General features: G+C 40.1%; 1 protein-coding gene across 6 annotated transcripts in view; it reads left to right on the top strand.

The window, feature by feature from the left end:
- G9a (histone-lysine N-methyltransferase G9a) overlaps positions 1–25943 on the top strand; it is a 127425-nt gene that overhangs the window by 82029 nt on the left and 19453 nt on the right. For all 6 annotated transcript variants that reach the window (XM_070082781.1, XM_070082780.1, XM_070082779.1 and 3 more), the window contains 6 exons: positions 9864–10036; positions 10910–11068; positions 20599–20805; positions 21017–21161; positions 21585–21696; positions 21954–22108. In XM_070082781.1, coding sequence (XP_069938882.1) covers positions 9864–10036; positions 10910–11068; positions 20599–20805; positions 21017–21161; positions 21585–21696; positions 21954–22108 — 951 coding nt within the window. The remainder of the gene's footprint in view (positions 1–9863; positions 10037–10909; positions 11069–20598; positions 20806–21016; positions 21162–21584; positions 21697–21953; positions 22109–25943) is intronic.

Here is a 25943-nt window from a genome sequence, read left to right as displayed (position 1 = left end):
CTCTTTGGCATTTTCTTCCAAAAGAGGCCTGTTTCGTCACAATTGAACACTTGTTCAGGTTTCAGTCCTTCAGCCTCTATGTACTCCTGGAATTCATGCACATATTTTTCAGCCGCCTTGTGGTCCGAACTGGCAGCCTCACCATGCCTTACCACACTGTGTATGCCAGTACGGTTCTTAAATCTCTCAAACTAGCCTTTGCTGGCCTTAAATTCACTCACTTCACCACTATTTGCAGGCAATTTCTTTACCAAATCTTCATGCAACTGCCTAGCCTTTTCACAAATAAACGAAGTCATAAGAGTATCTCCTGCTAATTGTTTCTCATTTATCCACACCAATAATAACTTCTCAACCTCTTCCAGTACTCGTGATCTCATTTTTGTCAGCATAGTTACTCCCTTTGCAACAACAGCATCCTTTATTTCATTTTTCTTGGCCACTATGGAACATAAGGTTGTGTAGGGTTTCTTATACATCCTGGACAGTTCCGCCACACTTGTACCACTTTCATATTGTTCAATGATGGTTTTCTTAAATTCAGTCGTATTTCTCACCTTCTTTACAACAGGCTTGGCACTAGGAGCTTTCTTTGGAGCCATGGTAGCTTATTTAGTACTTGCAAGCACTAAAATAAATGGAATATTATGAAATATTTTGCTGGAGCACGTGAGGGGACCTTCGCCAATGCCAGACTGGCTGCCGCCCTGGCTCACGCCATGGGTACGCGTCCCGGACGAACTACGACTCGCGAGTCAACCTATGAAAAGCGAGTCCATGTTTATACGAAAATACCTCTATGATTGGCGAATTTTACGATTACCGGGAACTACGAAAAGCGGAGGACCACTGTATATATATATATATATATAGAAAGGTGGGCTGGTGCAAAGATGAGTAGTGGGGGGGTTGAAGAGGGTTGGAATAGTTTTAAAAATGCAGTATTAGAATGTGGGGCAGAAGTTTGTGGTTATAGGAGGGTGGGGGCAGGAGGAAAGAGGAGTGATTGGTGGAATGATGAAGTAAAGAGTGTGATAAAAGAGAAAAAGTTAGCTTATGAGAGGTTTTTACAAAGCAGAAGTGTTATAAGAAGAGTAGAGTATATGGAGAGTAAAAGAAAGGTGAAGAGAGTGGTGAGAGAGTGTAAAAGGAGAGCAGATGATAGAGTGGGAGAGGGTTTGTCAAGAAATTTTAATGAAAATAAGAAAAAAATTTTGGAGTGAGTTAAACAAGTTAAGAAAGCCTAGGGAACATATGGATTTGTCAGTTAAAAACAGTGTAGGGGAGTTAGTAGATGGGGAGATGGAGGTATTAGGTAGATGGCGAGAATATTTTGAGGAACTTTTAAATGTTGAGGAAGAAAGGGAGGCGGTAATTTCATGCACTGGCCAGGGAGGTATACCATCTTTTAGGAGTGAAGAAGAGCAGAATGTAAGTGTGGGGGAGGTACGTGAGGCATTACATGGATTGAATGGAGGTAAAGCAGCTGGAACTGATGGGATCATGACAGAAATGTTAAAAGCAGGGGGGGATATAGTGTTGGAGTGGTTGGTACTTTTGTTTAATAAATGTATGAAATTGGGGAAGGTACCTAAGGATTGGCAGAGAGCATGTATAGTCCCTTTATGTAAAGGGAAAGGGGACAAAAGAGATTGTAAAAATTATAGAGGAATAAGTTTACTGAGTATACCAGGAAAAGTATACGGTAGGGTTATAATTGAAAGAATTAGAGGTAAGACAGAATGTAGGATTGCGGATGAGCAAGGACGTTTCAGAGTGGGTAGGGGATGTGTAGATCAAGTGTTTACATTGAAGCATATATGTGAACAGTATTTAGATAAGGGTAGGGAAGTTTTTATTGCATTTATGGATTTAGAAAAGGCATATTATAGGGGAGCAATATGGTAGATGTTGCAAGTATATGGAATAGGTGGTAAGTTATTAATTGCGTGGAGTTAAAAGATAAAGAATCACACACAAAGTGGGAGTTGTCACAGCTGCTCTTTGCTGATGACAGCTCTTGGGAGATGAAGAGAAGTTGCAGAGATTGGTGGATGAATTTGGTAGGGTGTGCAAAAGAAGAAAATTAAAGGTGAATACAGGAAAGAGTAAGGTTATGAGGTAGATTAGGTGATGAAAGATTGAATATCAGATTGGAAGAGAGTTGGAGGAGGTGAACGTATTCAGATATTTGGGAGTGGACGTGTCAGCGGATGGGTCTATGAAAGATGAGGTGAATCATAGAATTGATGAGGGAAAAAGAGTGAGTGGTGCTTAGGAGTATGTGGAGACAAAGAACTTTGTCCTTGGAGGCAAAGAGGGGAATGTATGAGAGTATAGTTTTACCAACGCTCTTATATGGGTGTGAAGCGTGGGTGATGAATGTTGCAGCGAGGAGAAGGCTGGAGGCAGTGGAGATGTCATTTGAGGGCAATGTGTGGTGTGAATATAATGAAGAATTCGTAGTTTGGAAGTTAGGAGGAGGTGCGGGATTACCAAAACTGTTGCTGAGGAAGGGTTGTTGAGGTGGTTCGGACATGTAGAGAGAATGGAGCGAAACAGAATGATCAAGAGTGTATCAGTCTGTAGTGGAAGGAAGGCGGGGTATAGGTTTTGTGTGCGAGGGGCTTGGACTTCCAGCAGGCATGCGTGAGCGTGGATAGGAGTGAATGGAGACAAATGGTTTTTAATACTTGACGTGCTGTTGGAGTGTGAGCAAAGTAACATTTATGAAGGGATCAGGGAAACCGGCAGGCCGGACTTGAGTTCTGGAGATGGGAAGTGGCAGATGTTGCAAGTATATGGAATAGGTGGTAAGTTATTAATTGCTGTAAAGAGTTTTTATGAGGATAGTGAGGCTCAGGTTAGGGTGTGTAGAAGAGAGGGAGACTATTTCCCAGTAAAAGTAGGTCTTAGACAGGGATGTGTAATGTCACCATGGTTGTTTAATATATTTATCGATGGGGTTGTAAAAGAAGTAAATGCTAGGGTGTTCGGGAGAGGGGTGGGATTAAATTATGGGGAATCAAATACAAAATGGGAATTGACACAGTTACTTTTTGCTGATGATACTGTGCTTATGGGAGATTCTAAAGAAAAATTGCAAAAGTAAGTGGATTAGTTTGGGAGTGTGTGTAAAGGTAGAAAGTTGAAAGTGAACATAGAAAAGAGTAAGGTGATGAGGGTATCAAATGATTTAGATAAAGAAAAATTGGATATCAAATTGGGAAGGAGGAGTATGGAAGAAGTGAATGTTTTCAGATACTTGGGAGTTGACGTGTCGGCGGATGGATTTATGAAGGATGAGGTTAATCATAGAATTGATGAGGGAAAAAAGGTGAGTGGTGCATTGAGGTATAGGTGGAGTCAAAAAACGTTGTCTATGGAGGCAAAGAAGGGAATGTATGATAGTATAGTAGTACCAACACTCTTATATGGGTGTGAAGCTTGGGTTGTGAATGCAGCAGCGAGGAGACGGTTGGAGGCAGTGGAGATGTCCTGTCTAAGGGCAATGTGTGGTGTAAATATTATGCAGAAAATTCGGAGTGTGGAAATTAGGAGAAGGTGTGGAGTTAATAAAAGTATTAGTGAGAGGGCTGAATAGGGGTTGTTGAGGTGGTTTGGTCATTTAGAGAGAATGGATCAAAGTAGAATGACATGGAGAGCATTTAAATCGGTAGGAGAAGGAAGACGGGGTAGGGGTCGTCCTCGAAAAGGTTGGAAGGAAGGGGTAAGGGAGGTTTTATGGGCAAGGGGCTTGGACTTCCAGCAGGCGTGCATGAGCGTGTTCGATAGGAGTGAATGGAGACGAATGGTATTTGGGACCTGACGATCTGTTGGAGTGTGAGCAGGGTAATATTTAGTGAAGGGATTCAGGGAAACCGGTTATTTTTATATAGCCGGACTTGAGTCCTGGAAATGGGAAGTACAATGCCTGCACTCTAAAGGAGGGGTTTTGGGATATTAGCAGTTTGGAGGGATATGTTGTGTATCTTTGTATGTATATGCTTCTAAACTGTTGTGTTCTGAGCACCTCTGCAAAAACAGTGATTATGTGTGAGTGAGGTGAAAGTGTTGAATGATGATGAAAGTATTTTCTTTCTTTTTTGAGTCACCCTGCCTTGGTGGGAGACGGCTGACTTGTTAAAAAAAATATATATATATATATATGTATATATATATGCTTGTACAAGTATGTGTAGTGTGACCTAAGTGTAAGAAGAAGTAGCAAGATGTACTTGAAATCTTGCATGTTTATGAGACAGAAAAAAAGACACCAGCAATCCTACCATCATGTATAGTTTTTTTTACAAGTCGGTCGTCTCCCACTGAGGCAGGGTAACCCAAAAAGAAAGAAAATTCCCAAAAAGAAAATACTTTCGTCATTCAACTCTTTCACCTCACTCACACATAATCACTGTTTTTGCAGAGGTGCTCAGAACACAGCAGCTTAGAAGCATATACATATAAAGAGCACATATCCAGTTCCCTAGATCAAGAGCCCCTCACCAGCGTCAAGGAACCTTGACGCTGGTGAGGGGGCTTCAGTTCCCTAAATTATTATCAATAATAATAGTTATAATAATAGTAATAATTATTACAATAACGATAGGGCTTCAGTTCCCTAAATTAATAATAATAATACATTATTATAACGAGAGCTTCAGAATGAAGCGAACTCAGTGCACTGTTTACCTAGCTGTGGGAGCAGTTCTTTCCTGCTTTGCTTACATTTTTACAGTCATTTGGCCAAATTTCACCTTTCTAACCATGGGTCCTAAGAAGTTGTGTGTAAAGGACAGTGCTGATAAGAAAAAGAGGATGATTTCCATGGAATTAAAGCATGAAATCATAGATAAACAAGAGAGGTGTCCAGGTTTTGGGTTGAGGGGTAAGTGGGGGGGGGGAGCTGGCTCGTAACTCAAAGCAAAAAATCGACCAATCAATGGCATGTATCTCAAAAAACTTGTATGTTGGGACACTCGTAAGTCAAGGTTCCACTGTATATGTCTTTTTATCAAAGAAGGTTCCTTAATGCTAGTAAGGGACTCTTGATCTAAAGAATTGGACATCCCCTCCTTTTTAAGAACATAAGAAAGAAGGAACACTGCAGCAGGCATACTGGCCCATACGAGGCAGGTCCAGGTCTCCTACCGCCTCAGCCAGTGCCCCAACCTAGTCAGGTCAGGTCACATTCACTTAAGGAAGGAGCACAGCAACTGGCCTAGTAGCACAAGCTAATCGGGTCCAACTCACACCCACCCACACCCATTCATGTATTTATCTAACCTATTTTTAAAATTACACAACGTTTTAGCCTCTATAACTGTACTTTGGAGTTTGTTCCACTCATCCACAACTCTATTACCAAACCAGTGCTTTCCTATATCCTTCCTGAATCTGAATTTTTCCAACTTAAAACCATTGCTACGAGTCCTGTCTAGGATAGATATTTTCAGCATGTTATTTACATCCCCTTTATTTATTCCTGTCTTCCATTTATACACCTCAATCATATCCCCCCTAATTCTACGCCTTTCTAGAAAGTGCAGATTCAGGGCCCTCAGTCTATCCTCATAGGGAAGATTTCTGATACATGGGATCAACTTTGTCATCCTCCTTTGTATGTTTTCCAGAGCATTTACATCCATTCTGTAATATAGTGAGCAAAACTGTGCAGCATAATCTAAATGAGGTCTAACCAAGGATATATAGAGATGAAGAACAACCTGAGGACTCCTATTATTTATGCTTCTTGATATGAAGCCAAGGATTCTGTTAGCTTTATTGCGAACACTTATGCACTGTTGTCTTTGTTTCAGATTACTGCTAACCAGAACTCCTAAATCTTTTTCGCAATCCGTAATATTAAGATCTACATTATTTAGTTTGTATGTGGCATGGTTGTTTTCCTGTCCAACATTTAGAACTTTGCATTTGTCTATATTAAACTGCATCTGCCACTTCTCTGACCACTGCATCAGTCTATTCAAATTTTCCTGGAATGCTCTAATGTCCTCATCAGAACGAATTCGACGGCCTATTTTGGTGTCATCGGCAAACTTGCTTATGTCGCTCTTTATGCCCTCATCAATGTCGTTTATGTAGATTGTGAACAACAGGGGGCCCAACACTGACCCCTGTGGAACACCGCTCTTGACGCTTCCCCACTCTCATTTCTCCCCATTTATGCAAACCCTCTGCTGCCTATTTGTCAACCATGCCTCTATCCAGGAAAAAATTTCTCCTCCTATTCCATGTGCTTTAAGTTTCCTCAATAGTCTCTGATGTGGGACCCTGTCAAAAGCCTTACTGAAGTCCATATACACAATATCATATTCATTACCATGATCTACCTCCTCAAATTATTATTATTATCACACTGGCCGATTCCCACCAAGGCAGGGTGGCCCGAAAAAGAAAAACTTTCACCATCATTCACTCCATCACTGTCTTGCCAGAAGGGTGCTTTACACTACAGTTTTTAAACTGCAACATTAACACCCCTCCTTCAGAGTGCAGGCACTGTACTTCCCATCTCCAGGACTCAAGTCCGGCCTGCCGGTTTCCCTGAACCCCTTCATAAATGTTACTTTGCTCACACTCCAACAGCACGTCAAGTATTAAAAACCATTTGTCTCCATTCACTCCTATCAAACACGCTCATGCATACCTGCTGGAAGTCCAAGCCCCTCGCACACAAAACCTCCTTTACCCCCTCTCTCCAACCTTTCCTAGGCCGACCCCTACCCCGCCTTCCTTCCGCTACAGACTGATACACTCTTGAAGTCATTCTGTTTCGCTCCATTCTCTCTACATGTCCGAACCACCTCAACAACCCTTTCTCAGCCCTCTGGACAACAGTTTTGGTAATCCCGCACCTCCTCCTAACTTCCAAACTACGAATTCTCTGCATTATATTCACACCACACATTGCTCTCAGACATGACATCTCCACTGCCTCCAGCCTTCTCCTCGCTGCAACATTCATCACCCATGCTTCACACCCATATAAGAGCGTTGGTAAAACTATACTCTCATACATTCCCCTCTTTGCCTCCAAGGACAAAGTTCTTTGTCTCCACAGACTCCTAAGTGCACCACTCACTCTTTTTCCCTCATCAATTCTATGATTCACCTCATCTTTCATAGACCCATCCGCTGACACGTCCACTCCCAAATATCTGAATACATTCACCTCCTCCATACTCTCTCCCTCCAATCTGATATTCAATCTTTCATCACCTAATCTTTTTGTTATCCTCATAACCTTACTCTTTCCTGTATTCACCTTTAATTTTCTTCTTTTGCACACCCTACCAAATTCATCCACCAATCTCTGCAACTTCTCTTCAGAATCTCCCAAGAGCACAGTGTCATCAGCAAAGAGCAGCTGTGACAACTCCCACTTTGTGTGTGATTCTTTATCTTTTAACTCCATGCCTCTTGTCACGACCCTCGCATTTACTTCTCTTACAACCCCATCTATAAATATATTAAACAACCACGGTGACATCACACATCCTTGTCTAAGGCCTACTTTTACTGGGAAATAATTTCCCTCTTTCCTACATACTCTAACTTGAGCCTCACTATCCTCGTAAAAACTCTTCACTGCTTTCAGTAACCTACCTCCTACACCATACACTTGCAACATCTGCCACATTGCCCCCCTATCCACCCTGTCATACGCCTTTTCCAAATCCATAAATGCCACAAAGACCTCTTTAGCCTTATCTAAATACTGTTCACTTATATGTTTCACTGTAAACACCTGGTCCACACACCCCCTACCTTTCCTAAAGCCTCCTTGTTCATCTGCTATCCTATTCTCCGTCTTACTCTTAATTCTTTCAATAATAACTCTACCATACACTTTACCATGTATACTCAGCAGACTTATCCCCCTATAATTTTTGCACTCTCTTTTATCCCCTTTGCCTTTATACAAAGGAACTATGCATGCTCTCTGCCAATCCCTAGGTACCTTACCCTCTTCCATACATTTATTAAATAATTGCACCAACCACTCCAAAACTATATCCCCACCTGCTTTTAACATTTCTATCTTTATCCCATCAATCCCAGCTGCCTTACCCCCTTTCATTTTACCTACTGCCTCACGAACTTCCCCCACACTCACAACTGGCTCTTCCTCACTCCTACAAGATGTTATTCCTCCTTGCCCTATACACGAAATCACAGCTTCCCTATCTTCATCAACATTTAACAATTCCTCAAAATATTCCCTCCATCTTCCCAATACCTCTAACTCTCCATTTAATAACTCTCCTCTCCTATTTTTAACTGACAAATCCATTTGTTCTCTAGGCTTTCTTAACTTGTTAATCTCACTCCAAAACTTAGTGAAAAAAGTTAATAAATTCGTAAGGCAGGAACGCCCCTTTGTAAAACCATGCTGAGATTCGTTGATTAATTTGTGCTTTTCAAGGTGGCTATGAACTGCCTCGGCAATTATTGATTCCATAAATTTTCCCACTATGGAGGTTAGGCTTATTGGTCTATAGTTCGAAGCTAAGGACCCGTCACCTGCTTTGAAAATAGGTATCACATTTGCTATTTTCCACTTATCTGGCACCATGCCAGTCTGTAGTGATATATTGAAAAGCTTAGCCAGAGGTATGCTAAGCTCCTCTTTACATTCCTTTAGAACCCTTGCATACAGTTCATCAGGGCCTGGGGATTTGTTAGGTTTTAATTTATCAATTTACCTAAGGACCATGTCACTTGTGACCCTAATCGTGCATAGTTTATTAACATCCTGTTCTACATAATTTATTATTTCTGGAATATCGCGAGTATCTTCCTGTGTAAAAACTGAGAGGAAATGTGTGTTAAAAATTCTACACATTTCCTTATCACTATCCGTGAGCTGACTCGAGTAACTTTTGAGTGGGCCTATCTTGTCCCTGATCTTACTTCTGTAGTACCTGAAAGAATCCTTTTGTGTTAGTCTCTTGCCTCAAATCTAAATGCCTCCCATTTTTGTTTGTACTATTTGATCTCTATGAGTTTAATCCATCCTCATTAGTATAATAAATACCGTAGTATATGATTTGAATAGATCTTGGTACATTTTACCAGTTCTTAAAGAGCATACCTTCTATTATAAGCTCTTCATTAACTCTCCTCTGGTACTCATTCCACATAGATATTCTAAACACAACACTCTTTCCTTAGTTATTATATTTTGTTTTTTGCCTTTGAGTGTGTTTTTCAGTTAACAGACATTACAGATTATTAGCACCTAATAATCTCATCCTGAGTTCTTCAAACATTCATTGCTCATATCCAAGCATTCTGGTTTAAAAAAAGTATGTTTTAGACTTGGCATCTTTCTCGAACTTTCTTGTTTTCTTTCAAAGTATCTTGTTACCTACGTAAAACATTCATTCTTCTTTTTCGGGTCATGCTGCCTTAGTGAGAGACGTCCAGTATGTTAAAAAACGTAGGATGTTTTTCAGATATTTTTCTAAAAGGTTCTTAACCCTTAAATGGTCCAAACGTATATATACGTTTTTTCAACATCTGAAAGTATGTAAAAAAATGTAGATCTTTTTTGTTTTACATTTGAAAACGTGTAAAAACACTTTCATCTACTTTTTTTTTGTTATGTTTGAAAATATGTAAAAAAAGTAGATCTACTGTTGGAGCATTACGAATTTGAACGTCGATCTGTTTGGACCGTTTAAGGGTTAATTATATTTCACAAAAAAAGAAAATGTCTTAATTGTTTTAAACTTATATTAACCTGTTAGCATTGTAGTAGAAAAGTGCACAGTGAAGAGATGAATAAACTTGAACACACAGTACTGTATTAAAAATAATGTGTATTTTATCAGACTCAAGATGGGATGACATGCCTTCATCTGGCAGCAAAATGTGGAAACTTGATAGCTTGTCAACATATTTTGGACTCTGGAAGATTAACAAGACATGCTGTCAATATGCAGGATGAGGGCGGCTGGACCCCACTTGTGTGGGCCTCAGAAAATAGATTTATCAGTGTTGTCAAGTAAGTTTTACCAAAGTGGTGTAATGCTGAAGTGAAAATGCACATCATATTGGGTTCCCATATAAGCTATTTGGTGCATTGAGGTATCTGTGAAGACAAAATGTTATTCATGGAGGCAGAGAAGGGAATGTACAAGAGTACATGTATAGTGATACCAACACACTTATATGAGTGTGAAGCATGGGTTGTAATGCTGCAGCAAGGAGGAGGTTGGAGGCAGAGGAGATGTCATGTCTACGTGCAATGTGTAGTGTAAATATGCAGAGAATACGTAGTGTGGAAATTAGGAGGACATGTGGAGTTACTAAAAGTATTATTCAGAGGGCTGAAGAGGGGTTGTTGAGGTGGTTTGGTCATTTAGAAAGGATGGAGCAAAATAAATTGACATGCAGTGTGTATAAATCTGTAGTGGAGGGGAGGAGGGGTAGGGGTTGTCCTAGGAAAGGACAGAGAGAGGAGGTAAATGAAGTTTTGTGTGTAAGGGGCTTGGACATGCAAGCAAGCATGTGTGAGTGTTAGACAGGAGTGAATGAAGACGAATGGTTTTTTGGGACCTGACGAGCTGTTGGGGTGTGAGCAGGGTAATAGTATTTAGTGAAGGGATTAAAGGAAACTGGATAGCTGGATTTGAGTCCTGGAGGTGGGAAGTACAATGCCTGCACTTTAAAGTAGGGGTCTAGGATATTGGCTGTTTGGAGTGACATCTAAACTGTCGTATCTGGACAGCTCTGCAAAGACAGTGATTATGTTTGAATGATGGTGAAAGTGTTTTTTTTTGGGGGGGGGTCACCCTGCCTCTGTGGGAGATGGCCAACGTGTTGGAAAAAAAAGTTCCTTTACATGCTCTAGTTACACTGGTGTTTCATTTTTCAGGTTTTTGCTTGATCGTGGAGGAAACCCACAACTTTGTGATGTAGAACAGAACACGGCTCTACATTGGGCTGCCTTTTCTGGCTCCACCCACATCTGTTCAATGGTTTTAGATCGAGGTTGTTCACTTCGTTCCATGAATGCTCATGGAGATACACCTTTGTAAGTATTAAACCTATGGAGTTTGTATTTATTATAATAAGTCTTGAGGATGCCATAATAATAATAATAATAATAATAATAATAATACTCAATACCTAGGTAGTAGGTTGGTAGACAGCAACCGCCCAGGGAGGTACTACCGTCCTGCCAAGTGAGTGTAAAACGAAAGCCTGTAATTGTTTTACATGATGGTAGGATTGCTGGTGTCCTTTTTTCTGTCTCATGAACATGCAAGATTTCAGGTACGTCTTGCTACTTCTACTTACACTTAGGTCACACTACACATACATGTACAAGCATATATATACACACCCCTCTGGGTTTTCTTCTATTTTCTTTCTAGTTCTTATTCTTGTTTATTTCCCCTTATCTCCATGGGGAAGTGGAACAGAATTCTTCCTCCGTAAGCCATGTGTGTTGTAAGAGGCGACTAAAATGCCGGGAGCAAGGGGCTAGTAACCTCTTCTCCTGTATATATTACTAAATGTAAAAGGAGAAACTTTCGTTTTTCCTTTTGGGCCACCCCGCCTCGGTGGGATACAGCCGGTGTCTTGAAAGAAAGATTATTATTTTTTATTATCACACTGGCCAATTCCCACCGAAAAAGAAAAACTTTCACCATCATTCACTCCATCACTGTCTTGCCAGAAGGGTGCTTTACACTACAGTTTTTAAACTGCATCATTAACACCCCTCCTTCAGAGTGCAGGCACTGTACTTCCCATCTCCAGGACTCAAGTCCGGCCTGCCGGTTTCCCTGAATCCCTTCATAAATGTTACTTTGCTCACACTCCAACAGCACGTCAAGTATTAAAAACCATTTGTCTCCATTCACTCCTATCAAACACGCTCACGCATGCCTGCTGGAAGTCCAAGCCCCTCGCACACAAAACCTCCTTTACCCCCTCCCTCCAACCCTTCCTAGGCCGACCCCTACCCCGCCTTCCTTCCACTACAAACTGATACACTCTTGAAGTCATTCTGTTTCGCTCCATTCTCTCTACATGTCCGAACCACCTCAACAACCCTTCCTCAGCCCTCTGGACAACAGTTTTGGTAATCCCGCTCCTCCTCCTAACTTCCAAACTACGAATTCTCTGCATTATATTCACACCACACATTGCCCTCAGACATGACATCTCCACTGCTTCCAGCCTTCTCCTCGCTGCAACATTCATCACCCACGCTTCACACCCATATAAGAGCGTTGGTAAAACTATACTCTCATACATTCCCCTCTTTGCCTCCAAGGACAAAGTTCTTTGTCTCCACAGACTCCTAAGTGCACCACTCACTCTTTTTCCCTCATCAATTCTATGATTCACCTCATCTTTCATAGACCCATCCGCTGACACGTCCACTCCCAAATATCTGAATACGTTCACCTCCTCCATACTCTCTCCCTCCAATCTGATATTCAATCTTTCATCACCTAATCTTTTTGTTATCCTCATAACCTTACTCTTTCCTGTATTCACCTTTAATTTTCTTCTTTTGCACACCCTACCAAATTCATCCACCAGTCTCTGCAGCTTCTCTTCAGAATCTCCCAAGAGCACAGTGTCATCAGCAAAGAGCAGCTGTGACAACTCCCACTTTGTGTGTGATTCTTTATCTTTTAACTCCACGCCTCTTGCCAAGACCCTCGCATTTACTTCTCTTACAACCCCATCTATAAATATATTAAACAACCACGGTGACATCACACATCCTTGTCTAAGGCCTACTTTTACTGGGAAAAAATTTCCCTCTTTCCTACATACTCTAACTTGAGCCTCACTATCCTCGTAAAAACTCTTCACTGCTTTCAGTAACCTACCTCCTACACCATACACTTGCAACATCTGCCACATTGCCCCCCTATCCACCCTGTCATACGCCTTTTCCAAATCCATAAATGCCACAAAGACCTCTTTAGCCTTATCTAAATACTGTTCACTTATATGTTTCACTGTAAACACCTGGTCCACACACCCCCTACCTTTCCTAAAGCCTCCTTGTTCATCTGCTATCCTATTCTCCGTCTTACTCTTAATTCTTTCAATTATAACTCTACCATACACTTTACCAGGTACACTCAACAGACTTATCCCCCTATAATTTTTGCACTCTCTTTTATCCCCTTTGCCTTTATACAAAGGAACTATGCATGCTCTCTGCCAATCCCTTGGTACCTTACCCTCTTCCATACATTTATTAAATAATTGCACCAACCACTCCAAAACTATATCCCCACCTGCTTTTAACATTTCTATCTTTATCCCATCAATCCCGGCTGCCTTACCCCCTTTCATTTTACCTACTGCCTCACGAACTTCCCCCACACTCACAACTGGCTCTTCCTCACTCCTACAAGATGTTATTCCTCCTTGCCCTATACACGAAATCACAGCTTCCCTATCTTCATCAACATTTAACAATTCCTCAAAATATTCCCTCCATCTTCCCAATACCTCTAACTCTCCATTTAATAACTCTCCTCTCCTATTTTTAACTGACAAATCCATTTGTTCTCTAGGCTTTCTTAACTTGTTAATCTCACTCCAAAACTTTTTCTTATTTTCAACAAAATTTGTTGATAACATCTCACCCACTCTCTCATTTGCTCTCTTTTTACATTGCTTCACCACCTCTCTCTTTTTCTCCATATACTCTTCCCTCCTTGCATCACTTCTACTTTGTAAAAACTTCTCATATGCTAACTTTTTCTCCCTTACTACTCTCTTTACATCATCATTCCACCAATCGCTCCTCTTCCCTCCTGCACCCACTTTCCTGTAACCACAAACTTCTGCTGAACACTCTAACACTACATTTTTAAACCTACCCCATACCTCTTCGACCCCATTGCCTATGCTCTCATTAGCCCATCTATCCTCCAATAGCTGTTTATATCTTACCCTAACTGCCTCCTCTTTTAGTTTATAAACCTTCACCTCTCTCTTCCCTGATGCTTCTATTCTCCTTGTATCCCATCTACCTTTTACTCTCAGTGTAGCTACAACTAGAAAGTGATCTGATATATCTGTGGCCCCTCTATAAACATGTACATCCTGAAGTCTACTCAACAGTCTTTTATCTACCAATACATAATCCAACAAACTACTGTCATTTCGCCCTACATCATATCGTGTATACTTATTTATCCTCTTTTTCTTAAAATATGTATTACCTATAACTAAACCCCTTTCTATACAAAGTTCAATCAAAGGGCTCCCATTATCATTTACACCTGGCACCCCAAACTTACCTACCACACCCTCTCTAAAAGTTTCTCCTACTTTAGCATTCAGGTCCCCTACCACAATTACTCTCTCACTTGGTTCAAAGGCTCCTATACATTCACTTAACATCTCCCAAAATCTCTCTCTCTCCTCTGCATTCCTCTCTTCTCCAGGTGCATACACGCTTATTATGACCCACTTCTCGCATCCAACCTTTACTTTAATCCACATAATTCTTGAATTTACACATTCATATTCTCTTTTCTCCTTCCATAACTGATCATTTAACATTACTGCTACCCCTTCCTTTGCTCTAACTCTCTCAGATACTCCAGATTTAATCCCATTTATTTCCCCCCACTGAAACTCTCCTACCCCCTTCAGCTTTGTTTCGCTTAGAGCCAGGACATCCAACTTCTTTTCATTCATAACATCAGCAATCATCTGTTTCTTGTCATCCGCACTACATCCACGAAATACTCAATAATCACTGAGGTGGATTAAATGTCGTATATTACGTTAATATAAACATTTTCATTAATCCATCTGATATTTTTTCAGAATTATATAATAAACACGCTACATAACATATAAACATGATAAATACACTCCACAGTAGAATAAATTAACATAAATATGAGATGTTACATGTAGCTGAACATGTATCAACCAAAACAGACGCGTTTGTCTGCTTGTTTATATTCTCCATGTCTCTCTTCTCTCTCACTTACTCGTTCTCTCTCTCATTTATTCGTTTTACCTTGTTTACCCACCTCTCACCTTACATTAAGACTATAAATGTTTTAAGGGAAATAATGTCTGAGCTCAGATGTGTGTGTAGACCACAGTATGGTCTGAGCCCATACCACTGGTAACACCCTTGTGTTACATATCACCACGTTGTGACCGATTGACAACTGACATTAGTCAGTCCAGGCGTCAGTTTATGAGCATCTGAGCCCTCGTGTACAGAAAGCTCTTATGCTTTCCGTTTGTAGATGCCATGCCTGAGTCGTACCTGCTACAACTCCCCTTTGAAACTCATTTCACTCCACCTCCTGACTGTCAGAGTGTAGATGTGTAGAAAACCAATCTAAGGATGCTAAGACTAATCTCTGCTATGACTCCAACTGTTGAGAGGATGACATTGTCAAGCCGCAGTAGCCCTGTCGGCAGGCGACTGTCTGACTCAAGTCACAGCTTCAGTGAACAGCCTGCACAAAGTATGATGTCACTGATACGTCCACACTTGATCACAATTGTAATGAGTTATAAATACAAATATTAAGTGGGTTACACACCCACACAAGTGCGCATGCACACACATACACACACGAGGGCGCACGCACAGACACATGCACACTAGCATACACACACACACACACACACACACACACACACACACACACACACACACACACACACACACACACACACACACACACACACACACACACACACACACACACACACACACACACACACACACACATACATACATACATTAATGCTTTATTTACAGCTAGCAAAGTCAGGGTTTTTCTCCAGAATGGTCTGTAATATACCACTGTGGATAAAATACTTTGCCATTTCTTGAACATTTATGAGTGAGTCATCTCTAAATTCATTAATTGTTTAGCACACCCTCAATTTTTTCTTTCCTTCCCTGTAGGCAGTTTTTTTTTTTTTTTTTTGTCCATGCCCACATGTATATATGTGTTTTTACTCTGTTATGTGCCCTGTTCCTGAGAGAGAGAGAGAGAGAGAGAGAGAGACAGTTTTTTTTTTTTTCAGTCAATCATGGTCGAGGACAGCCATGGCTGATAAAAAAATAATAAGAACCATTCAAATGTGAATGTTTTTCACTGGTGTTATGAGAACAGGCTGCAGTATAAGAAATCTTCTATTAAATATTATTAATGTAAAATAGAGAAGATTGTAGGTAGTATCTTTTTATAGTCATGTCCTAACAATAATTTAACAGCATAGAATGAGTACTTTCTAAAAAAAAATTCCAAATAACCCAGACTGGCCTCTTCAACACACTTCTTGGTGGAAAATGGCACATGTTTTAAAATAGAAAAAAAAATCACTTCTTTTACTCCATGTAGGCACTACTCATCCTTGTCTAGGCTCCACACTCTCTGGAAACCTTTCCCTTTCCTACAACTTATCATCAATCTCATACATTTGCAAAACTTGTTGTATCACCTGCCAAATCCACCCTACCTGGAGAGGGTTTCGGGGATCAACGCCCCTGCGGCCTGGTCTGTGACCAGGTGGATCGGTCTGATCAACCAGCCTGTTTATCATACATTTTCAAACTCAAAAATGCAGCAGGCAGATCTTTTTCCTTATCTGAGTATTTCTTACTAATATTCTTCAATGTAAAAACATGTTCCATACAAACTTGTGGAATCCACAGTCCTTCCATGATTATACTTTTTTCTCTTTTAAGTCATTAGCAAAGAAATCTGATGTACACTTTACTGGGTTTATTTAAATTAACTTAATCCTTTGTAGTTCTTAACCCTTTCAAGGGTTTCGGCCGTACTAGTATGGCTTACGCACCAGGGTTTTTGACGTACTAGTACGCCTAAATTCTAGCGCCCTCAAATCTAGTGAGAGAAAGCTGGTAGGCCTACATATGAAAGAATGGGTCTATGTGGTCAGTGTGTGTGGTATAACAAAAATCCTGCAGCACACAGTGCGTAATGAGAAAAAAAAACTTTGACCTTGTTTTTGGATTAAAACAGGGACTTTGCACTGTATTTTCGTATGGTATTTATTGTTGTACATGTATTCTAGTTTTCCTGTTCTCATTTTATAGAATGGAAGACTTATTACAGAAATTGAGATGATTTTGACTGGTTTTACAAAGAAAAGTACCTTGAAATTGAGCTCAAAGTAGCAGAAATGTTTGATTTTTACCAAAGTTCAAAAGTAAACAAATCATGCTATACGTCCAATACACGTCAACTGGTGAGTCTAATATTCTTTCACAAATGCGCTGATATTATTTATACCATTTCTACACTAATGCAGTAGTCTGCATAAAAGTAAATCTTCTATTTTTTTTGTGAGAATAAAAATTCAAAATGGAAAGCAAAAGAATGTAAGAGGGACATGGGGACATGACTAATGAACAGAGGAAATGTTATTTTAGTGCCAGGAATGTCTTTGTTTATTCTGGACCCTATTGTTTATTCTGGACCCTATTCGGAAATTGGCATCTTTTGAAATTTGTGTGAAATTGGCAAAATTGCTAAATTCTGACCACTGTATTGGATAGTTGAAATCAGTAAATGGGTGGTTTCTTGTACTCATTCGATAGAAAAAATGGAGTTCTAGCGAAATAGTTATGATTTTTGTTGACAAGTACACTGGAATTGGCTGAAAATAGGACTCAAAGTGGGCAAAATTGCCAATGCGTAAACATCGTCGAGACCGCTAACTTCGCGAGAGCATAATTCCGTAAGTTTTTCATCAAATTTCATACTTTTGGTGTCATTATGATCGGGAAAAGATTCTCTATCTTTTCATAAGAATTTTTTTTTTTTTTTTTTTTTTTTTTTTTTTTTTTTTTTTTTTTTTTTTTTTGAAATTTGGGGGACCCTGAGAACAAGTCTCTGAGAGGGCCTGTCGACCCTGAAAGGGTTAAACTCCGTCTTGTCCTCTTTTGGCTTCATAGAAAAGGAACCATATGTGCTCTTTTTTAGTGCTTTAGGTACATCACTTCTTTCATGCAAACATAATATACAACAGTTAGGTATCTTTATTTTGAAACGTTTCGCCTACACAGTAGGCTTCTTCAGTCGAGTACAGAAAAGTTGATAGAAGCAGAAGAGACTTGAAGACGATGTAATCAGTCCATCACCCTTAAAGTTTTGAGGTGGTCAGTCCCTCAGTCTGGAGAAGAGCATTGTTCCATAGTCTGAAACAATATGGATTGAAGTGACAGGATGGAGCCTTATATAGCGCCAGGAGGTGAGACGTAGGTCACTAGTAGAAGTAAGAATGCAGATGTTGGGTGGTCAGGTCCCTCTCAAATCCAGCCATTCTCACTAGTAGAGGTTGTCGAAGTTGATTGCAGGTCTGTACCAAGATACCCTTGTGTTGAGAGGGACCAGACCACCCAACATCTGCGTTCTTACTTCTACTAGTGACCTACGTCTCACCTCCTGGCGCTATATAAGGCTCCATCCTGTCACTTCAACTCCATATTGTTTCAGACTATGGAACAATGCTCTTCTCCAGACTGAGGGACTGACCACCTCAAAACTTTAAGGGTGATGGACTGATTACGTCGTCTTCAAGTCTCTTCTGCTTCTATCAACTTTTCTGTACTCGACTGAAGAAGCCTACTGTGTAGGCGAAACGTTTCGAAATAAAGATACCTAACTGTTGCATATGTGTCTTACCTAACAACCTGTCGGTATTTTATACCATTTTAATGTTCAATCTGTCAGACACTGCAACACAAGGGTATCTTGGTACAGACCTGCAATCAACTTCGACAACCTCTACTAGTGAGAATGGCTGGATTTGAGAGGGACCTGACCACCCAACATCTGCGTTCTTACTTCTACTAGTGACCTACGTCTCACCTCCTGGCACTATATAAGGCTCCATCCTGTCACTTCAACTCCATATTGTTTCAGACTATGGAACAATGCTCTTCTCCAGACTGAGGGACTGACCACCTCAAAACTTTAAGGGTGATGGACTGATTACATCGTCTTCAAGTCTCTTCTGCTTCTATCAACTTTTCTGTACTCGACTGAAGAAGCCTACTGTGTAGGCGAAACATTTCGAAATAAAGATACCTAACTGTTGCATATGTGTCTTACCTAACAACCTGTCGGTATTTTATACCATTTTAATGTTCAATCTGTCAGACACTGCAACACAAGGGTATCTTGGTACAGACCTGCAATCAACTTCGACAACCTCTACTAGTGAGAACGGCTGGATTTGAGAGGGACCTGACCACCCAACATCTGCGTTCTTACTTCTACTAGTGACCTACGTCTCACCTCCTGGCGCTATATAAGGCTCCATCCTGTCACTTCAACTCCATATTGTTTCAGACTATAGAACAATGCTCTTCTCCAGACTGAGGGACTGACCACCTCAAAACTTTAAGGGTGATGGACTGATTACATTGTCTTCAAGTCTCTTCTGCTTCTATCAACTTTTCTATACTCGACTGAAGAAGCCTACTGTGTAGGCGAAACGTTTCGAAATAAAGATACCTAACTGTTGCATATGTGTCTTACCTAACAACCTGTCGGTATTTTATACCATTTTAATGTTCAATCTGTCAGACACTGCAACACAAGGGTATCTTGGTACAGACCTGCAATCAACTTCGACAACCTCTACTAGTGAGAACGGCTGGATTTGAGAGGGACCTGACCACCCAACATCTGCGTTCTTACTTCTACTAGTGACCTACGTCTCACCTCCTGGCGCTATATAAGGCTCCATCCTGTCACTTCAACTCCATATTGTTTCAGACTATGGAACAATGCTCTTCTCCAGACTGAGGGACTGACCACCTCAAAACTTTAAGGGTGATGGACTGATTACATTGTCTTCAAGTCTCTTCTGCTTCTATCAACTTTTCTGTACTCTGAAGAAGCCTACTGTGTAGGCGAAACGTTTCGAAATAAAGATACCTAACTGTTGCATGTGTGTCTTACCTAACAACCTGTCGGTATTTTATACCATTTTAATTTTCAAACATAATATAATTGTACCAACTATTGCAACACTATTCCCATCTGCTCTCAGCATTTTGGTCTTTGCCTCAAGTATGTCTTGATATTTTTCCATTTTCAGGTTTCTTGGATATATGATATGGATTTTCAGCAAAGATGTGTATAAAAATATCTCTCTTAATTAAACTTTGTCCTTGTTTGTTATCTGTTTTTGTGGCCCATTTATTCACATTCAGTTTTCTTTTTCCATCAGTCACTTTCTTCATGTTCACTTTCAGCTTGACTCTTTCTTATAGGTAGCATTCTTCTGAAAATCAAGCATGAAATTTCTGTCTCTGATTTCATTGTTTACATTCAGCATTGTGTGAAGTTAGAATATCTACTTCTCCCAAATATATCTTTCATTGCATTTAGCATTTCACCATTTTCATTTAAAGCAGATAAGTTTGTTGTTTCTGTGGTTTCATTTTATTGTTTATCTCTTAAGACTATTTCTTATTTGTACATTAAAGTACTGTATAAGCTAATTTGCAATGTGAAGCAATTGCAAATTGTCTATAGTGTGTGTGTTTGAAATCTACAGGCACATTGCCGCTAGGCAAAACCATATAGACGCGGTGGTACTCCTTCTGGCACGAGGTGCCCGACTCGATGTCTTGAACACCAAAGGCCAGACTCCTATAGACTGTGCCTTGCCTGACTCGGATGTGTACTTACAACTTAGCTTAAATAACAATCTGATTGAAATGATGCATCAAAACAACATACGTACTGAAAAGATCTTAAGCAGGTGAGTCTGTAGAGTTACCATTTAATGTCTTTGATTACAGTTTTTTGCTGGTTCTTGGGTTAGGAAAAATTTCATTTTAATTTAGGTAACTGTTATTAATAAGGATTTCCTCAAGAAATGTATAGCAAGGAAAAAGATGATGATGCAAGGATCAGTATAAAAATAATGACTTATCACATGCATGATAATGTATAATTTCATTTGCAAACAGTGATATAGCTGCAGGAAAGGAAGAAGTTCCAATTCCCTGTGTCAATGGAATAGATGATGAGAATCTACCCAAAGATTACTTGTACATTGCTGAGAACTGTGAGGCATCCAATGTTATCATAGATCGTACAATTACATCACTAAAGGTACAGTATTATATATTTTTTCCTGTTATGAATTTTCAGTAAAATGTACAGCATTTCATGATTATGTAATATAAGAAATGAACCTTTATGTTGGCAAAATACAGAAGATAAGATGTGCATTTCCCCTTTTTGGGGGGATCACTCAACCTGAGGGTGAGAGAACCATTGTATTAAAAATAAGTACAATATTGTATATTTTGGCTTATCACTGAGACCCTCATCGAAATAGATATGCATTGCTCATCTTCTGTTATATTATCTCAAGTGTGTTCATCCTTGGCATTGACTAGTTTTATTGCAATTTTGCTAGGATATGTAAATTAATTTAAAATATTTAAGTCTTTTGTGTCACATTGCATCCATTTATTTTGTATTACATATTAGTTATTAAAATATAGATTAATTTCTGACCTCTGCTAACAGTGGTGTGAGTGTGAGGATGTATGTAATGCTGATCATTGTGGTTGTGGTCAACTCAACTTCCAGTGCTGGTATGATCCTGATGGTCGCCTCTTACCAGAGTTCAATTATGCAGGTATTTACTGTATTTTGTATTTGTATTTCTGTTATGTCTATTTAAAGTCTCTGCATTTACATTTTCCTTGACTGATTTTTAAATTAATTGTTAGTGAAATTGAGCTAATAATGCCTGACACTTAATCCTGGCATTTTCTTTGAAGAGAATATTTTTACCTTTACCAATAATGGCTTATTGATAACTTGTATTAATTATACTGTATATTGAAAATTTGTTTCCAAATTATATTTCATTGCCCTTTTTTACATGTACAGATCCTCCAATGATTTTTGAATGCAATCGAGCCTGCCGCTGCAACAAACTGTCATGTAACAATCGTGTGGTGCAGCATGGTATATCTGCTCATATGCAGTTGTTCAAAACAGCAGAGAAAGGCTGGGGTGTGCGTGCTTTGAAGACTATTCAAAAGGTGAGACAATGATAAAGCTGACAAAATATGCATGTTGATGACGTATTCTAACAAAAACAATTTCTTGACTGCAACTCAGTCCATTTGAGTTGGATGTGTTTAAATGCTTATTCTTTTTAGTAATCTTTACAGGAAAAGGGGTTACTAGCCCATTGTTCCCGGCATTTTAGTTGACTTTTACAACACGCATGGCTTACGGAGGAAAGATTCTTATTCCACTTCCCCATGGATATAAAAGGAAAATTAATAAGACCAAGAACTATTAAGATAAAATCAAAGAAAACTCAGATGAGTGTGTATAAATAAATGTGTACATGTACGTATGTGTAGTGTGACCTAAGTGTAAGTAGAAGTAGCAAGACATGCCTGTAATCTTGCATATTTATGAGACAGACAAAAGACATCAGCAATCCTACCATCATGTAAAACAATCATAGGCTTCGTTTTACACTCGCTTGGCAGGACGGTAGTACCTCCCTGGGTGGTTGCTGTCTACCAACCTACTACTATATTGGCAGTTTGGAGGGATATGTTGTGTATCTTTATATGTGTATGCTTCTAGACTGTTGTATTCTGAGCACCTCTGCAAAAACAGTGATAATGTGCGAGTGTGGTGAAAGTGTTGAATGATGATGAAAGTATTTTCTTTTTGGGGATTTTCTTTCTTTTTTGGGTCACCCTGCCTCGGTGGGAGACGGCCGACTTGTTGAAAAAAAAAAAAAAAAAAGTGTTTAAATGCAAAGGGAGACTACACTGTATTGAGTTCAATCAAATCTACTTCATAAGAAACGAAGGAAGTGGAGATAGCAATTGTATAATTGAAGAAATGGGTAATTCAGATTATGAGTATTTTTTTTTTTTATTTATTTTTTACGTATTGTGCACTGCAACAGGAAAGAAAGTTCTTGCAGGACCTTTATGATAGTTTTCAGCTGAAATAACATTTTTAAAGTCAATGAAAAATAATTTTACTGTAATATTTAATGAAGAATTTTTCATTTTTTTTTTTTTTCAACAAGTCAGCCGTCTCCCACCGAGGCAGGGTGACCCAAAAAAGAAAGAAAATCCCCAGAAAGAAAATATTTTCATCATCATTCAACACTTTCACCACACTCACACATTATCACTGTTTTTGCAGAGGTGCTCAGAATACAACAGTTTAGAAGCATACACATATGAAGATACACAACATATCCCTCCAAACTGCCAATATCCGAAACCCCTCCTTTAAAGTGCAGGCATTGTACTTCCCATTTCCAGGACTCAAGTCCGACTATATGAAAATAACCGGTTTCCCTGAATCCCTTCACTAAATATTACCCTGCTCACACTCCAACAGATCGTCAGGTCCCAAGTACCATTCGTCTCCATTCACTCCTATCTAACACGCTCACGCACGCTTGCTGGAAGTCCAAGCATCTTGCCCACAAAACCTCCTTTACCCCCTCTCTCCAACCCTTTCGAGGACGACCCCTACCTCGCCTTCCTTCCCCTATAGATTTATATGCTTTCCATGTCATTCTACTTTGATCCATTCTCTCTAAATGACCAAACCACCTCAACAACCCCTCTTCTGCCCTCTGACTAATGCTTTTATTAACTCCACACCTTCTCCTAATTTCCACACTCCGAATTTTCTGCATAATATTTACACCACACATTGCCCTTAGACAGGACATCTCCACTGCCTCCAACCGTCTCCCCGCTGCTGCATTTACCACCCAAGCTTCACATCCATATAAGAGTGTTGGTACTACTATACTTTCATACATTCCCTTCTTTGCCTCCATAGATAACGTTTTTTGACTCCACATATACCTCAACGCACCACTCACCTTTTTTCCCTCATCAATTCTATGATTAACCTCATCCTTCATAAATCCATCCGCCGACACGTCAACTCCCAAGTATCTGAAAACATTCACTTCTTCCATACTCCTCCTCCCCCATTTGATATCCAATTTTTCTTTATCTAAATCATTTGATACCCTCATCACCTTACTCTTTTCTATGTTCACTTTCAACTTTCTACCTTTACACACATTCTCAAACTCATCCACTAACCTTTGCAATTTTTCTTTAGAATCTCCCATAAGCACAGTATCATCAGCAAAAAGTAACTGTGTCAATTCCCATTTTGAATTTGATTCCCCATAATTTAATCCCACCCCTCTCCCGAACACCCTAGCATTTACTTCTTTTACAACCCCATCTATAAATATATTAAACAACCATGGTGACATTACACATCCCTGTCTAAGACCTACTTTTACCGGGAAGTATTCTCCCTCTCTTCTACACACCCTAACCTGAGCCTCACTATCCTCATAAAAGCTCTTTACAGCATTTAGTAACTTACCACCTATTCCATATACTTGCAACATCTGCCACATTGCTCCTCTATCCACTCTATCATATGCCTTTTCTAAATCCATAAATGCAATAAAAACTTCCCTACCTTTATCTAAATACTGTTCACATATATGCTTCAATGTAAACACTTGATCTACACATCCCCTACCCACTCTGAAACCTCCTTGCTCATCCGCAATCCTACATTCTGTCTTACCTCTAATTCTTTCAATTATAACCCTACCGTATACTTTTCCTGGTATACTCAGTAAACTTATTCCTCTATAATTTTTACAGTCTCTTTTGTCCCCTTTCCCTTTATATAAAGGGACTATACATGCTCTCCGCCAATCCCTAGGTACCTTCCCCTCTTTCATACATTTATTAACCCTTTGAGGGTTTTCGTCGTACTAGTACATCTTACGCGTAGGGGTTTTTGACGTACTAGTACGCATAAATTCTAGCGGCCTCAAATCTCGCGCGAAAAGGCTGATAGGCCTAGGTGTGAGAGAATGGGTCTGCGTGGTCAGTGTGCGCGGTAGAAAAAAAATCTGGGACCCAGTGGTGCATTGTGGGAATGCCCTCTTAGTAAACAATGTCCACCATGCCTCGCGGTAAGAAGCTCCTCACTCCTCGGCGAATTGGGACACTTTTGTTCCCCAGTGACAGTTCTAATAGTGATGGAAGTGCCAGTGAAGATGAGTTTCGTGGTTTTAGTGAGGTTTTGACCGAAACTAATGACCATAATATCGGTAATAGTGAAGAAAACCCAGACGACCCTCAGCCTTCCACCTCTGGTGCTGGGCCCTCGTGTTCACGTTCAGTTGTTCCAGAACCCAAGAGGAAACTTCTATTTTCCCAAATCCCAGATTCAGATGAGAGCATGGGTGATGATAGTGATAGTGAATATGAACTACAAGCTCTTCAAACTAGTTCCAGTAGTGATAGTGAAGTGCAATATTCCCCAGTGAAGCGTCAGTATATACGACGATATATGCGCTCTGGAAGTGTGCCATATGTTATACCAAGGGGAAGGAGTGTATCTCGGAGTACATCCCGTGGCTGTACAACAGGAACAGACAGTGAAAATGACGAAGATACTGTTGCAATTGGGATGGAAAATGTGCGTGGTGGTAGTGGTGCCGGCGGTGAGGCACCAGCAGTGGGCCATGCTGCCACCCACGCTGCCAGCCACGCCGCTGCCTCAGCTGATCTAGAACAAAGGCCACCATCCCCCACTCCCCCACCACACCAGCCTCCACAACCACAACCTCCACAACCACAACCTCCACAACCACAACCTCCACAACCACAACCACCTGTCATTGTCCAGTACCCACCAGCAGACAGCACCTGGGATTGGCAGGAAGCTGTCAATTTTGTTCCAAATCCCCACCAGTTTGATGGCAGCCAAAGTGGAATACGGCCATCTTGTGCACTTGGGAACAATGCCACTGAACTGGAATGTTTCGAGTTATTCTTT

The sequence above is a fragment of the Cherax quadricarinatus genome, chromosome 8 (assembly GCF_038502225.1).
Source record: "Cherax quadricarinatus isolate ZL_2023a chromosome 8, ASM3850222v1, whole genome shotgun sequence".
NCBI lineage: Eukaryota > Metazoa > Arthropoda > Malacostraca > Decapoda > Parastacidae > Cherax > Cherax quadricarinatus.
The sequence above is the reverse complement of the archived record's forward strand: the minus strand, read 5'-3'. Positions and strand labels throughout refer to the sequence as shown.